This window comes from Salmo salar, chromosome ssa14 (genome assembly GCF_905237065.1).
Source record: "Salmo salar chromosome ssa14, Ssal_v3.1, whole genome shotgun sequence".
Lineage (NCBI taxonomy): Eukaryota > Metazoa > Chordata > Actinopteri > Salmoniformes > Salmonidae > Salmo > Salmo salar.
Window position 1 is genome coordinate 1,659,097 of NC_059455.1, and position 17,616 is coordinate 1,676,712.

Below are 17,616 nucleotides of genomic sequence, written 5' to 3' on the forward strand. Positions count from 1 at the left end.
TTGTGACTGCACTTGAAGAAACATTCAAAGTACTTGAAATTTTCCGGATTGACTGATCTTCTTGTCTTAAAGTAACGATGGACTGTTGTTTCTCTTTGCTTATTTCTGCTGTTTTTGCTATGATATGGACTTGGTCTTTTACCAAATAGGGCTATCTTCTGTCTACCACCCCTACCTTGTCACAACGCAACTGATTGGCTCAAACGCATTAAGAAGGAAAGAAATTCCAGAAATTAACTTTTAACAAGGCACACCTGTTAATTGAAATGCATTCCAGGTGACTACCTCATGAAGCTGGTTGAGAGAATGCCAAGAGTGTGCAAAGCTCTCATCAAGGCAAAGGGTGGCTACTTTGAAGAATCTTAAATATAAAATATATTTTGATTTGTTTAACACTTTTTTTGGTTACTACATGATTCCATATGTGTTATTTCATAGTTTTGATGTATTCACTATTATTCTACAATGTAGTAAAAATAAATAAAACCCTTGAATGAGTAGATGTGTCCAAACTTTTGACTAGTACTGTATGTACTTGTGGAAAACACTGTAACCTCCCACGACAGTTTTTTTTCACCTGCTATGTTATGTTAGTAGAGTGAGAATACAGTGTTTTGAATGAATGGGGCAGGTGTCTAAATGAAGACTTGTGATGCCACAAACTATAAACAATGTAATGAACTTTTGCCATTTGTTATACATCCTTTTACTAACTATAGTAGTGGGTAACAATATAGTGAAGTATTTGTTTCAGATATCTGATCAGCTCGATAAATCTGCAACATCATGATGGCGTTCCAGGTTGTCATTTTTGCAATCATGTAGTGCAGATTACCAGATCTCACAATACCTGGAGAGTGCGTTTAACATCCTAGAAACCACATTAGTATGATATAGCAATCTTAGAAGATGCACTTCAACTCAACTTCAAGAAAGACAAACAGGAACTCTTACTTCTGACATGGTGGACTGGTCTATTGCTCAAAGTGTTTGGTTTCTGTGGTTTGGCCAGGCGGTAGCAGTACTGACTGCAAGCTATCCTGTGGGTCACATGCCGTACGGCTGGCTGACAGAACTACGTACGGTCTACCCCGCCTTCGACAAGGTAAGACGAGGTTGTTTACATTAACTAGTAAGTAAGGCCACTGAGAGTGGCCAGGTACCTCAACCTAATGACTGTTAAAGATTATATTAACATTAATGTGGGTAGCACAGAAATGCCTTGGTATTTACTTACACTGTAAAATTGTAAAACTACGAGGCCAGCTTTGTTGTATTCTTTCAATAAAGTAAAAGTGCATTGATACCACATATTTTCAAGTAAATACCAGGTAAATAGCAATGGAAACAATATTGTAAAATAAAGTGCTATCTTAATGTTTTTATGTAGGAGATGCTTCTCTGGGATGCAGTTTACAATGAGTTGGGCACAGTAGGGGCTGTTTGCAGTGGTGCAGATACTTAGACCAGAATTCAATCAAAGGTGCGTTGTCGACAAGCAAGCTTAATTTGCCATGAATGTGATCTCCGCAAATGCCGGGGAAAATTGGCTTTAAAAAAACGCATTGTCGGTAGTGCACTTAACAGCTTTGCAATGCACTTTTGAATGAATCCTGCTTCAGTTCAGTGAATGTATTGTTAGTTTGTGCAAAGTTCAGCAGACTTCAATGCCTAGCTGTCCCCTTAACTCAACTGTCACTGTTCTTTATTGCTCTGTTTATACCAGTGTGACATTACTGAAACTGCAGTAAGTACACCACAGAAATATGATATACATAATTCCACTGCATCATGTATTTTGGGGGAGTCTGGATTCATAGCGGACAGCTAGAATTACTGTGGCTCCCGCTGACATTTCATAATATTTATAGGTAAACAAAGGTGTGCTGAGCAGAGACCAACCTGCTCCAGGAAGTTTAAGGGCTGCTGTTAGGAAAGTTACTGTGTGGTTTACTTGTGCTGAGTCATACTAAGGTAGTTGCCTCTTCAGCCATGATTGAGCACAATATCAGTCCATGTTTTAACAATTCATTTTTAGGGGAGAGTACATTTTGTTGAGACATTGTTCTCATAACAATGTCATCGTTGGTTTTGATGTGGTATTACCTATTTAACTATAGTTGTGAAGCCTGTTGTTACTGAACTAAACCAAAGTCTCACAATGATTCTAAATGTCATTTGTAAATCAATTCTATGGTTTATGTGAAGATTTAGGTCGGGATTCAATCAAATGCTTGTTGTCGACAAGCGCATTACACTAATTTAAACATGAGCCGATATCCACAACGTGCCATGACTCCGATCTTCGTGAATGTTGAGAAATTGCAACAATGCGCCTTTGATTTAATTCCGGCCTTAGCCTACTAAGTGCATTCACACCTGTCATGTGTGTTTGTTCTTCTTTGCCCTCAGAACAACCCCAGTAACAAACTGACCAACATCAATACCACAATCTCCAAATCCCACATCAAAAAGTTCACATTTGTCTGCTTTGCACTTTCTATTACGGTACGTTCAACCTTGATCTTTTGTGGATGGAAAAGAATGTGCTTGTATTGCTTTTAGGTCTTTAAAAAGCTTGCATTGTTATAACATGAGTGACTTGATGCGGGCCATAATTCTATGATAGTAGGTAGGTTTCTTGATATAAGTTTGTAGTATTGCATTGTGGTTTCAGCTTTCAGAAATATGTTTGATGGAGTAGGGTGAAGTTGCCCCTAGACACTGATCTTGGGTCAGTTTTGCATTTCCCCAACTAATGGTTAAATGGGCCATATGCGATTACTAAATACATTTTTGAAATTTTAAATTAATTATATATCCCCATTGATTCTTGAAGAATATAACTTATCCATGTCAAATGAGCTTTGTTCAACTGTCTTACCCCATCGGAACCCAAAATATTAGCTTGTTTTGCTCCATTGTTTGTAAACTATACAGTGCATTTATAAAGTATTCAGACCCCTTGACTTTTCCCACATTTTGTTATGTTACAGCCTTATTCTAAAATGGATTCAATTGTTTTTTCCCCCTCATTAATCTACACATAATACCCCATAATGACAAAGCAAAAACTGGTTATTAGAAATTTTTGCTAATGTATATAAAAAAAAAATGAAATATCACGTTTCCCAGGTAAGTATTCATACCCTTTACACAGGGCTTTGTTGAAGCACCTTTGGCAGCGATTACAGCCTCGAGTCTTCTTGGGTATGATACCACAAGCTTGGCACAACTGGATTTGCGGAGTTTGTCCCATTCTTCTCTGCAGATCCTCTCAAGGTCTGTCAGGTCGGATGGGGAGCATTGCTGCACAGCTATTTTCAGGTCTCTCCAGAGATGTTTGATCGGGTTCAAGTCTGGGCTCTGGCTGGGCCACTCAAGGACATTCAGAGACTTGCCCCGAAGCCTCTCCTGCGTTGTCTTGGCTGTGTGCTTTGGGTCGTTGTCCTGTTGGAAGGTGAACCTTCGCCCCAGTCTAAGGTCCTGAGCGCTCTGGAACAGGTTTTCATCAAGGATCTCTCTCTGTACTTTAGCCCACTTTGAGTTCACCAAAAGGCACCTAAAGACTCTGACCATGAGAAACAATATTCTCCAGTCTGATGAAACCAAGATTTAACTCTTTGGCCTGAATGCCAAGAGTCACGTCTGGAAGAACCCTGGCACCATCCCTACGGTGAAGCATGGTGGTGGCAGCATCATGCTGGGGGGATGTTTTTCAGCGGCAGGGACTGGGAGACTAGTCACGATCGAGGCAAAGATGAACAGAGAAAAGTGCAGAGAGATCCTTAATGAAAACCTGCTTCAGAGCCCTCCGGACCTCAGACTGGGGCAAAGTTTCACCTTCCGACTGAACAATGACCCTAAGCACGTAGCCAAGACAACGCAGGAGTGGCTTCAGTACAAGTCTCAATGTCCTTGAGTGGCCCAGCCAGAGCCCGGACTTGAACCCGATCCAACATCTCTGGAGAGACCTGAAAATAGCTGTGCAGCAATGCTCCCTATCCAATCTGACAGAGCTTGAGAGGATCTGCAGAGAAGAATGGGACAAACTCCCCAAATCCAGTTGTGCCAAGCTTGTAGCGTCATACCCAAGAAGACTCAAGGCTCTAATCACTGCCAAAGGTCCTTCAACACAGTACTGAGTAAAGGGTCTGAGTACTTATGTAAATGTAATATTTTGGGGGGCAGGACCAACTTTGGGAAACCCTGAGTTAGTGCATGGCTCCGTGTATGAATTTAAGAGTGGCTACATTTCTTCAGCCCCATCCCTCATGTTTACCAGTAACAGTGGCAGGGAGACCACTTTGAGGGGTAGCTGATCCTAGATCCGTACAAAGGGGAAACTTCACCCCAGAGTGAGTTTGATTTGCATAGCAGCATATCCTGGATGGAGGAGCTAGAAATTGGCAGTGTCTTTTTCAGATTTTTCCTGTATAAACAATAACACACATAATAAATACAATATAGACATAAATATACACGTTAATATACAGTTCAAACTACACATCCATATAGATGTGAATATACACGTTAATATACACAAACTACACATCCATATGGATGTTAATATACACATCAAACTACACATCCATATAGATGTGAATATATACGTTAATATACACGTCAAACTACACATCCATATAGATGTGAATATACACATCAAACCACACATCCATATAGATGTGAATATACACGTTAATATACACAAACTACACATCCATATGGATGTTAATATACACATCAAACTACACATCCATATAGATGTGAATATACATGTTAATATACACGTCAAACTACACATCCATATAGATGTGAATATATACGTTAATATACACATCAAACTACACATCAATATAGATGTGAATATTTACGTTAATATACACATCAAACTACACATCCATATAGATGTGAATATACACGTTAATATACACATCAAACTGCACATCCATATAGATGTGAATATACACGTTAATATACACATCAAACTACACAACCATACACAAAAAGCAAAACCCAATCATGAGGTTATAAGCAGGATGAATTCACAGCCAGATGTGCTGTCTGTACTGAACAGGTCACGCCATGAGATTGAGACCTTCATGAAGCCTTTATAAATCCGGCATACTGTAGATGCCTCACAATCTTTTATAAAGGTTTCATAAAGCCTCAATAAAGTATACTTAGTTTACCAAACAAAGCTCATTGGGTGACCAACGCTTCAGTAGTCAAATCTGCATCATTCACTCAACCATCAGGGGCTGGAGAATGTGCTGTTGTTTAGCCTCTTCAAATATATTTTTCCATAGGAGTAACGTACAGAACCTCATAACACGAAAAACTGTGTTTTCCATCAGCAAGGTTAACCACTGAGTTAGCATGTTCTTATTATTTATGTCGACAGTTTTCTGTGAAGGTGAGTGGGTAATACAGTTATATAAACTGTTTACAAGGTGACACAACAGACCTTAGGAGATACTTATTTTCTTGTTTATTATTCAATGTACCTTCATGCGGTCCAGGGAAGCGTTTATCAGAATATATTCAAACATGCCTTTTTACTTAAAATAGAATCCTAAATAGTAATAATATCTTCACTGTCCTACTATGATTGTTTATCAAAAGTGCTTGAGCAATGGAAGCAATATAGTTCCCATTCTATCTGCAAGTGATTCATCTTTAGATTAGGGTTAGTTTGTGTGGAAGTCGATTCAGAGTTGAGATTAATAAGCCCCTTACACACAACACATTTGGTACAACGGTTGTGATACAACAAAAATAATCACACAAGCATTGTGGAGGCACCTCAAACGTTTTGTGTAAATATTTTATGGAGACAAACTCAGTTGTAACACAAAACATATCTGTTGTATCACAACCATTGTGTCAAATGTGTTGTGCGTCAGTTGTACAACCTAAGTGGGTACAGGGCCATAGAGCGGCTGGATATCTGTCACATATCCAGTTTTCACCATTACTAATGCACTTTGGTTGGATTATGACATATAGTGACAGTAGTCTATACCTTTTCTAGTACAGCAGAGTGGCTTTACCCTGCGAGGGGTGGAGTTGGGGCAGGCTTGTGTTCAAGCCAAGCAATAACACACCTGATTCATGAAGCCTTGATTGAAGACTAGGACTAGATGATTATTTGAATCTGGTGTGTTGCTGCTTGTCTGGAGCAAAAGCCTGCACCTACCCCGGCCCTTGCAGGGTAAGCTTGCCCATTCCTTCATTATGGCAGACAGCAGGTGAAATGGTTGAGTTTCACAATTTTAGTTGATAAGGAGGGAAGATAAGCTATATTTGATATTTCCAAAACATTCATTCTCATTGTGATGATCAATTTAACACATTGAATATAGACTAGAGTTCATCTGACATTCCCATATGACAGACCCAAGGGAAGGTTAGTTGGAGAAAAGCTGAGAGCGTTGGGATCGTTTTGTGTCAAGGATGCATGATAAGCCCTCCTGTGGTATCCTCAGCCTTGTTGTTGTGCTGTATACTTTCCCTGTGGAGACCCTTCTTAATAATTCAACTTTCATAAGAGGTCATATGATATGGCTTACTGACTAGAGGAAAATTAGGATAACTTTTTTTTTTTATTTAACTAGGCAAGTCAGTTAACCTCTATGGGCTATGTGGGACGCAAGCGTCCCACCCCTGGTACACCCAATCAACAACAGGTGAAATATCAAGAGCGCCAAATTTGAAAACAATTAAATGTCATAATTCAAATTTCTCAAACATACAACTATCTTACACCCTTTGAAAGATAAACATCTCCTTAATCTAACCACGTTGTCCGATTTCAAAAAGGCTTTACGGCTAAAGCATAAAGTTAGATTATGTTAGGAGAGTACATTGACAATAGCTGTGTGTAATGTTTTGTCAATTCAAAGACAGGCGTCACCAAAAGCAGAAAACCAGCTAAAATGATGCACTAACCTTTGACAATCTCCATCAGATAACACTCCTAGGACATTATGTCAGACAATGCATGCATTTTTTGTTCTATCAAGTTCATATTTATATCCAAAAACAGCGTTTTACTATGGCGTTGATGTTGAGGAAATCGTTTCCCTCCAATAACCGCCAGTCAAGCAGCACAACAAATTAAATAATTACTATTCGAAAACATTGGTAAAATATTATATTGTCATTCAAAGAATTATAGATTTTCATCTCTTGAACGCAACCGGATTGCCAGATTTAAAAATAACCTTACTGGGAAATCACACTTTGCAATAATCTGAGCACTGCGCCCAGAAAAATTGCATTCTCGAGAGTACCCAACATGAACTCGCGCGCCAGAGTCTAATCGGCCACCACCGTTCCAAGGCTCTTGTTCGTTCAGTTCTCACAGTAGAAGACTCAAACCACTTTCTAAAGACTGGTGACATCCAGTGGAAGCCATAGGAAGTGCTCAAAGATTAATAAGCCCCTGTGTGTTTCAATGGCATAGGTTTAAAGGTAATTCAACACATCAGGGATCCACTTCCTGTCAGAATTTGTCTCAGGGTTTTGACTGCCATATGAGTTCTGTTATACTTACAGACACCATTCAAACAGTTTTAGAAAATTCAGAGTGTTTTCTATCCAAACCTGAACAATAATATGCATATTCTAGCTTCTGAGTTGGTGTAGGAGGCAGTTAAAAATGGGCACATATTTTTTTCAAAATTCTCAATACTGCCCCCTAGCCCCAACACATTCTTATTTACTATGACGGCCTACCAGAAGGCAAAAGGCCTGCGGGGACGGGGGCTGGGATTAAAAATAAAAAATAAATTACAAATATAGGGCAAAACACACATCACGACAACACTACATAAAGAGAGAGCCAAGACAACAACATAGCATGGTAGCAACACAACATGACAACAACATGGTAGCAACAGAACATGGCAGCAGAACATCATGGTAGCAGCACAAAACATGGTACAAACATTATTGTGCACAGAATGAAGAGATGGCGATAAAACGGTCCAGTTTAAGTGTTTTTTCCAGCTTGTTCCAGTCGCTAGCTGCAGCGAACTGAAAAGAGGAGTGACCCAGGGATGTGTGTGCTTTGGGGACCTTTAACAGAATGTGACTGGCAGAACGGGTGTTGTATGTGGAGGATGAGGGCAGCAGTATATATCACAGATAGGGGGGAGTGAGGCCTAAGAGGGTTTTATAAATAAGCATCAATCTTGCGACGTGTATACAGAGATGACCAGTTTACAGAGTAGTATAGAGTGCAGTGATGTGTCCTATAAGGAGCATTGGTGGCAAATCTGATGGCCGAATGGTAAAGAACATCTAGCCGCTCAAGAGCACCCTTAACTGCCTATCTATAAATAACGTCTCCGTAATCTAGCATGGGTAGGATGATCATCTGAATCAGGGTTTAGTTTGGCAGCTGTGGTGAAAGAGGAGCAATTTACGATAGTCTAGATTCAACCTTAGCCTGCAGCTTTGATATGTGCTGAGAGAAGGACAGTGTACCGTCTAGCTAACTTTTTCAGGAGGCAGATTCCTTGTAGAAAATCCCAGCTAGCTAGCTAACGTAGCTAGCAATTCTCTGACCGTCTTTTCCGCGTGGAAAAGAATGTTGTTAGCTAGCTATATATTTTCAGTGTCGGCGAATGGTCCTTTACGACGTCCAAACAAAGTTGTCATGTGGCTGTTGTCCTCAGAATCCCCAAAATACATCTTCTCTGCATAGATGGAGGGGGCTTCAAAGGCCTCTGCATTTGGGTGGAGGGGCTGTGATACTCTCCTGCCATTGTTAGGCTCAAGAGTTTTCACACCTCTCACTTCAGTGCTAATTTCAGTCAGATTCTTTCCTAGCAGCTTGGTAGCTTAGTAGCCTTATTTATTAAGCTTTATATAACAAAATTACAGAGAGAATTATTGTCTTTTACTTTTTGGCTTCAGAAAGTAGGTTCAGACTGAACATTACTCACAGCGTTTTGTGTTGGATGGTATTTCCAGGTTCCACTGTGTTTCTTCTGCAGGTACTGCTATAGAACTGCTATTTGTCATACAGTGGTTTTAGCATTACATCTCTGTTGTTTGTGATATCGTCATCAATGTTGGTTTCATGCATATTATTGTTTAAAGTAAAAAAAGGATCTCATGTTGTACCTAGGCTGTTGACATATCAAACACTCTAGTTCCCCAAAGCCCCCTACTTTCAGGCCTCTTGTTTTAAGGAGAGCCTCGACAAGTCTCGACTCGTGTCTGTGACCCACACAGGTGGAGAACGTTTTTGCAATTCCAATGGTGTGTATTTTCCATCCCAGGTCATTGCTGTCTACACTCATAGAATTAGTGGTGACTTGCCTCCCGAGTGGCGCAGCGGTCTAAGGCACTGCATTGCAGTGCTAGCGGTGTCACTACAGATCCGAGTTCGATACCGGGCTGTGTCGCAGCCGGGCGCGACTGGGAGCCCCATGAGGTGGCATACAATTGGCCCAGCCCAGCATCGTCCAGGTTAGGGGAGGGTTTGTCCTTGTCCCGTCGTGCTCTAGCGACTCCTGTGGCAGGCCGGGCGCATGCACACTGACACGGTTGCCAGGTGTATGGTGTTTCCTCCGACACATAGGTGCGGCTGGCTTCCGGGTTAAGCGAGCAGTGTATTAAGAAGCAGTGAGGCTTGGCAGGATCGTGTTTCAGAGGACACGATGTTAGTATTATATTAGAATATGTAATATGCATAAACATTCAAGGAACATTTTCATTTGCAGTGTACAAACTGACATTTACACACACTAACGGGTGACCAAAAATAACTATCTGAAAGCCACAACTCCAATAAGCCACACCTTCAATCTGATAAGAGTGCCACCTCTACAATATATTATTAGAAACGTTCAAAATTGAACCCCTACCATCACAAAAAGGTTCCGGTTCGAACCCGAACCCTCAATGAACCTATTTTCTACACAATTGGCTGGAAAGCCTCAATGCTTCAGGAAGCTTAGTTTCCCATCACTAATTAAAATGTGTCTGTTATCCGTCCACTGTGTCTGCATTGTGACCAGATTTCCTGGTCCCTTCTTTTATGCAAATTGTTTCACAGCTTTTCTTTCAAAATAATATGATTATTTTTAAATTGTAAGACACATATTGATGAAATCAGACAATGGTTCCACCTGTCAATGATTTTACATGGTGGAGTAATGATGATTTAAATGGTTTCTCTGTCCAGATCTGTCTACACTTGTAAGGTATCCAGACACAATGTGTGTCTAACTACTTTCGGAGCTGGGCAGGATGATCTGATCACAGTGTGTCTTTTGACTGTCTACACAATCAGAATGTGGACAAGATCATGACAAAGGATGCAAGTTAGAACCAAGTATAAAGAGGGCTTTTGTAAACAAAGTGTTGTCAGAGTGATGAACTGCTGACTCCATTTTAGGCGTTGTGGTCTAAGTAATGGAGGGCTATCTTTCCAGATCAGTTTGTACCACCCTCATTCTCTGTGGTCAAGGTAATGACAAGGTGCCTCAAACAAACCGTTGCCCTAGATATGGTATGTGCACGATGCTAGCATTCAGACCCCTTCCCCTTTTCCACTTTTTGTTACATTACAGCCTTATTCTAGAATGTATTAAATAACTTTTTCCCCTCATCAATCTACACACAATACCCCATAATGACAAAGCGAAAACAGGTTTTTACTACATTTTGAAAATGTATTAAAAAATAAAAACAGAAATACATTACTTACATAAGTATTCAGGCCCTTTGCTATGAGACCCGAAATTGAGCTCTGGTGCATTCTGTTTCCATTGATCATCCTTGAAATGTTTCTACAACTTGGAGTCCACCTGTAGTAAATTAAATTGATTGGACATGATCTGGAAAGGCACACACCTGTCTATATAAGGTCCCACTTTTGACAGTGCATGTCAGAGCACAATCTGGGGAAGGGTACCAAAACATTTAAGTTTTTTATTTTTAATAGATTTTCAAACATTTCTAAAAACCTGTTTTTACTTTGTCATTATGGGGCATTGTGTGTAGATTGATGAGGGGGAAAAAACAATTTAATAAATTTTAGAATAAGGTTGTAACGTAACAAAATGTGGAAAAGGTCAAGGGGTCTGAATACTTTCCGAATGCACTGTACAAATGCAACAAGGTCCATTCATGTGTCGCTAGCAAGCACATTTCCTTCCCCAAATCCTAACCTTACCTTCACAACAAAACCATGGAACTGACCATTGATCAGTGTTTAGGCCAGAGTAATTTAACCCTAATCCTAACCCCCTGTGGCTTCAGACAGTGTTAACCCTGTGTTTGGTTTTGGCTGTCCAGCTATGCTTTTTGGTGTTCTGGACGCCTCACATCTCAGAGAGGATCCTAGTAGACATCATTGGTGTGGACCATGCCTTTGCAGAGCTCTGTGTCCCTCCACTGCTAATCTTCTCCTTCTTCCCTGTTCCAGGTAAGATCCAAGTAGGGAATCAGTGGAAATGGAATGTTTGAATTTATCACTAACGTAATGTCAACAGGAATGTATTTTTTTGTTGTTGTCGACCCTAACATTAAAGGTAGACTCATCCTACACAGGAGGGAAACTTCCTGCTTATAGATGTCAAAAACAACTAATTTATACATGAAAAAAAATGTCTTTATTTTACCATGACAGTGACCATCCGGGCTCACCTGACAGGCTGGCTCATGACTTTGAAGAAGACCTTCGTCCTTGCTCCCAGCTCTGTCCTGCGCATCATCGTACTGATCACCAGTCTCATTGTACTCCCTTACATGGGGTAAGTGAAGTGCACACTTCTGCTTTCACGGGTCTCACAAGTGTTCACTTCACTACTTGCCAATCTCTTGAGCATGGAGCTAGTGTCATTAGAATGATTTGAAAACCTCAATGCTGGGAGTGTGCACTCAATATCTCAGAACAAGTGTTCAACTTATCATTCACTAGGCTCAAAATTGGCCACTTCACCTTTGATTATTTTTTATCTTAAGTGTATCTTTATCTTAAGTGTTCACTTCGTCAGTCACTAGTTTCAAATCTGTCCATTTTACCACCACTCAGTCCTGTTGTTTTCTTCTATTGGGAGAAGTGTTCACTTCACTACTCACTTTTTAAAATGTAAACTTTTTGTGCCAGTTTATCAGATACCGACTAAGCCTAGGCCAGAAGTAAAAAAAATGTTTGATGGAGATTCTTCCATTGAGCTTGTTTTTTTTGTGGTTCTTTGTGGCTCAGTTGTTAGAGCATGGCGCTTGCAACACCATGATCATGGATTTGCTTCCCACTGGGGTCACCCATATAAAAATTGTATGCATGCATGACTAAGTCGCTTTGGATAAAAGTGTCTGCTGAATGACATACATTTGTGGCCTAATATATTGGCACCCTTGCGCTTTTCTTAAATAATTCACAATTTCTTCTGGAAATTGAAAATACATTTTAGTCTCCACACCATGTTATTGGATTTTCAACATTGCAGAACCAATTTTATTTTACAGCTTCCCCGCCTTGAATCCTCACCTTAATAACAATTAGTGGGGAAAATGCCAAACTGACCCAAGATCAGTGTTTAGGGGCGACTTCACCCTACACCAATCCGAGGCACCATTGCAATCATTGGCGCCACTTCCTGGACGTGAAGTGTTTTTGTGCAGACACGTGGGAAGGTTGTGGAAAAATGCATTGTACATCCGTGTGTGAACTAAGCACTAGTCTATAAAGTCACCAATCTACTTTTTGTCACGCTTCAGTGGACCTCATAACTTTGTGAAACAGTGGGACTATGTCCCAAATGGCACAGTAATCCTTACATAGAGCACTACTTTTGACCAAGGCCCATAGAGCTTTAGTCAAAACTTGTGCACTATACTGTATAGGAAATATGGTGCCATTTGGGACAAAGTAATCCTTACACAGAGCACTACTTTTGACCAAGGCCCATAGAGCTCTAGTCAAAACTAGTGCAGTATATAGGAAATATGGTGCCATTTGGGACAAAATGTGGGTCAGTACAAAATAACTGCTGCATTGAAAGTGACCATGAGTTAGTTAACTATTTTGTGGAAAAAAATACAGTATAACTTTGCTTACATGAGGTTATCTGACGGTCTTTACGGGATGCGTCATTCAAGCATTTAGTTTATTTTCAGTAATACATATAGTAATACACAAGAAGTGCGAAATAGCCTCATGCTGGCTAACTGAAGGTGTATGAAAAGAGTGAGTGTGTGTGAGATGGCGGAGATGCAGTGGTGTAAAGTACATAAGTAAAAATACTTTCAAGTTCTATTTGTAGTTTTTTGGGTATCTGTATTTTACTATTTATATTTTTGACAATTTTTACTTTTACTTCACTACATTCCTTATGAAAATAATGCACTTTTTGCTCAATACATTTTCCTTCACACCCAAAAGTACTTGTTACATTTTGAATGCTTAGCAGGACAGGAAAATAGTCAAATTCACGCACTTATCAACTGAACATCCCTGGTCATCCATACTGCCTCTGATCTGGCGGACTCACTAAACACATGATTAGTTTGTAAATTATATCTGAATGTTGGAGTGTGCCCCTGGCTTTCCGTACATTTTTAAAACAAGAAAATGGTGCCGCCTGGTTTTCTTAATATAAGGAATTTTAAATGATTTATACTTTTACTTTTGATACTTAAGTATATTTTAGCAATTACATTTACTTTTGATACTTAAGTACATTTTAAACCAAATACTTTTAGACTTTTACTCAAGTAGTATTTTACTGGGTGACTTTTACTTTTACTTGAGTCATTTTCTATTAAGGTATCTTTACTTTTACTCAAGTATGACAGTTGGGTACTTTTTCCACCACTGTGTAGGAGATGCACCAAGTTAACAGTAGTAGTGTGTCAATTTTCACAGCAACCAGAAGTGTTGAAGCATGAGGCTAAACTTCTCCTCTGTTTTGGTCCCGTAGCTACCATGTTGTAGCAGCATGAAGCTGTGTGCGCACATGTCCTTGGCTTACATTGTAAGATGTGTATTTCAGGGTGCATGGAGCCAGTCTGGGAGTTGGGTCTCTCCTTGCCGGATTCCTTGGAGAGTCGATAATGGTGGCAATAGCTGCCTGCTATGTCTATCGAAAACAGGTAAGGTACACAGCATAAACCACATGCCGATCTGGGGCCTAATTTATAACACATTCTTGATAGTATTTGATAGTAAATTGTGTGTTTAACGATATCCATAGCACCAATCTGATTTATAAAAATATGCCATTTATATAGATTGTGCATGAAAATGTGGGATTTATAAATGAAACATGCTTATTTGTGACTAACACTTTATGGGTGTTTACAATACTTAAACCACATTTTTGCATATTTTAAGAAATTATCGTATGCAGAAATCTACTATAAAAACTTAAGAACTTTTTAGAAATGAGCCCCTGATCCGCTAATGTTGCACCATGAATGAATCTGGATCAGGGGCTCATTTCTAAAATGTTCTTACATTTTTATAGTAGATTTCTGCATAAACTTACCAGCAAATGGCTACTTTTGCGATTCACTTGCAGTAAACCGTGGGAACCCAATCTGATTCAGGACTCCACATAGACCCTAAATGCAGATGTTTCATAACGATAATACAAATATTTGCGCATTAGTCATCAAACCTGGAAAAGGCAATGGCATTGGAAATATTACTGTAATGCGATGCTACTGGCGGCAGGGAAGTCAGGCGCAGGAGAGCGGAAACTGATTTACAACGGTTGTGTTTAATAACCATAAACCACCGTCAACCGAATAATACAATCAATGGGTCAAACAAAACCCGGTACATAGCAGCATACCATGCACAAGCACTACAACAAACAATTACGGACAAAGACATGGGGGGGAACAGAGGGTTAAATACACAACATGTAATTGATGGAATTGGAACCAGGTGTGATGGAAGACAAGACAAAACCAATGGAAAATGAAAAGTGGATCGGCGATGGCTAGAAGGTTGGTGACGTCGACGGTCTAACGAACAAGGAGAGGGACCAACTTCGGCAGAAGTCGTGACAGTACCCCGCCCTTGACGCGTGGCTCCAGCAGCGCGTCGACACCGGCCTCGGGGACGACCCGGAGGGCGGAGACGGTGGAACTCCTGCAGCATTGAAGGGTCCAAAACGTCCTCGACCCGAACCCAGCACCTTTCCTCCGGACCGTACCCCTCCCACTCCACGAGATACTGAAGGCCCCTCGCCCGACACCTCAAATCCAGTATGGAGCGAACGGAGTACACCGGGGCCCACCCGATGTCCAGAGGGGGCGGTGGAACCTCCCGCACCTCAGACTCCTGGAGCAGGCCAGCCACCACCGGCCTGAGGAGAGAAACATGGAACGAGAGGTTAATACGGTAATTGGGTGGAAGCTGTAACCTATAACAAACCTTGTTCACTCTCTTCAGGACTTTCAATGGCCCCACAAACCGTGGACCCAGCTTCCGGCAGGGCAGGCGGAGGTGCAGGTTTCGGGTCGAGAGCCAGACCCGGTCCCCCGGTGCGAACACCGTGGTCTCACTGCGGTGGCGATCTGCGTTCTTCTTTTGGCGTGTCACGGCCTGCTGAAGGTGGACATGAACGGCTTCCCATGTCTCCTCCGCGCACCTGAACCAGTCGTCCACCACGGTCTGACTCTGATGCCAAGGCGCCAGAACCAGCTGGTACCCCAGTACGCACTGGAAGGGAGAGAGGTTAGTGGCGGAGCGAGTTCTGTGCCATCTCGGCCCAGGGTACAAACGCCGCCCACTCCCCCGGCCGGTCCTGGCAATAGGACCGCAGAAACCTACCCACATCCTGGTTCACTCTCTCCACCTGCCCATTACTCTCGGGGTGAAACCCTGAAGTAAGGCTGATCGAGACCCCCAGACGTTCCATGAACACCTTCGAGACCCTAGACGTGAACTGGGGAAACCGATCAGACACTATATCCTCAGGCACCCCGTAGTGCCGGAAGACGTGTAAACAAGGCGTCTGCAGTCTGTAGGGGCGTAGGGAGACCGGGCAGAGGGAGGAGACGGCAGGACTTAGAGAAACGATCCACAACGACCAGGATCGCGGTGTTACCCTGTGAGAGTGGAAGATCAGTCAGAAAATCCACCGACAGGTGCGACCAAGGCCGCTGTGGAACGGGTAAGGGGTGTAGCTTACCTCTGGGCAGGTGCCTAGGAGCCTTACACTGGGCGCACACTGAGCAGGAGGAAACATAAACCCTCACGTCCTTAGCCAAGGTAGGCCACCAGTACCTCCTGCTCAAACAACGCATTGTCCGACCGATCCCAGGATGACCAGAGGAGGGTGACGTGTGGGCCCAATAGATCAACCGGTCACGAACAGCAGACGGGACGTACAGATGCCCAGCGGGACACTGGACGGGAACGGGCTCTGCGCGTAATGCCTGCTTAATGTCTGCGTCCAGCTCCTACACTACCGGCGCCACCAGGCAGGAGGCGGGGAGTATGGGAGTGGGATCCATGGGCCGCTCCTCTGTGTCATACAGCTGGGATAATGCGTCTGCCTTTACGTTCTGGGAGCCTGGTCTGTAGAAAAGGGTAAACACAAAACGGGTCAAAAACATGGCCCACCTTGCCTGGCAAGGGTTCAATCTCCTCGCTGCCTGGATGTACTCCAGATTGCGGTGGTCAGTCCAGATGAGAAAAGGGTGTCTAGCCTCCTCAAGCCAATGTCTCCACACCTTCAAGGTCTTGCGACAGCCAACAGCTCCCGGTCCCCCACGTCATAGTTTCGCTCCGCCGGGCTGAGCTTCTTCGAGACGAAGGCACAGGGGCGGAGCTTCGGTGGCGTACCCAAGCGCTGAGAGAGCACAGCTCCTATCCCAGCCTCGGACGCGTCCACCTCCACTATGGATGCCAAAGAGGGATCCGGATGGGCCAGCACGGGAGCCGAGGTAAACAGAGCCCTCAGATGACTAAAAGCCCTGTTCGCCTCAGCCGACCACTGCAAACGCACCGGGCCCCCCTTCAGCAGTGAGGTAATGGGAGCCGCTTCCTGACCAAAACCACGGATATACTCCGGTAGCAGTTGGCAAACCCTAAGAACCGCTGCACCTCCTTTACCGTGGTGGGAGTCGGCCAGTTACGCACAGCTGAAATGCGGGCACTCTCCATCTCCACCCCTGAGGTGGAAATGCGATACCCTAGGAAGGAGACGGATTGCTGGAAAAACAAGCATTTCTCAGCCTCTACGTATAGGTCATGCTCCAACAGTCGACCAAGCACCCTGCGCACCAGGGACACATGCTTGGCGTGTGTAGCAGAGTATATCAGAATGTCATCAATATACACCACTACACCCTGCCCGTGCAGGTCCATGAAAATCTTGTCTACAAAGGCTTGGAAGACTGATGGTGCATTCATGAATCCGTACGGCATGACGAGGTATTCATAGTGCCCTGAGGTGGTACTGAAAGCCGTCTTCCACTCGTCTCCCTCTCGGATACGCACCAGATTGTAAGCGCTCCTGACATCTAGTTTGGTGAAGAAGCGCGCCTCGTGCGTTGACTCAATTGCTGTGGCTATGAGTGGTAGCGGGTAACTATACCTCACAGTGATCTGGTTCAGACCCTGATAGTCAATAC

General features: G+C 42.6%; 1 protein-coding gene across 2 annotated transcripts in view; it reads left to right on the forward strand.

Moving 5' to 3' along the window:
- The window catches only part of ankhb (ANKH inorganic pyrophosphate transport regulator b), a 76,617-nt gene that overhangs the window by 55,266 nt on the left and 3,735 nt on the right, over positions 1-17,616 (forward strand). Inside the window, exons 7-11 of one of the 2 annotated variants that reach the window (XM_014139085.2) lie at positions 1,013-1,105; positions 2,413-2,508; positions 11,317-11,446; positions 11,651-11,774; positions 14,019-14,118. In XM_014139085.2, the coding sequence (XP_013994560.1) occupies positions 1,013-1,105; positions 2,413-2,508; positions 11,317-11,446; positions 11,651-11,774; positions 14,019-14,118 (543 nt within the window). The remainder of the gene's footprint in view (positions 1-1,012; positions 1,106-2,412; positions 2,509-11,316; positions 11,447-11,650; positions 11,775-14,018; positions 14,119-17,616) is intronic. The other variant, NM_001140633.2, reaches the window with a different exon arrangement.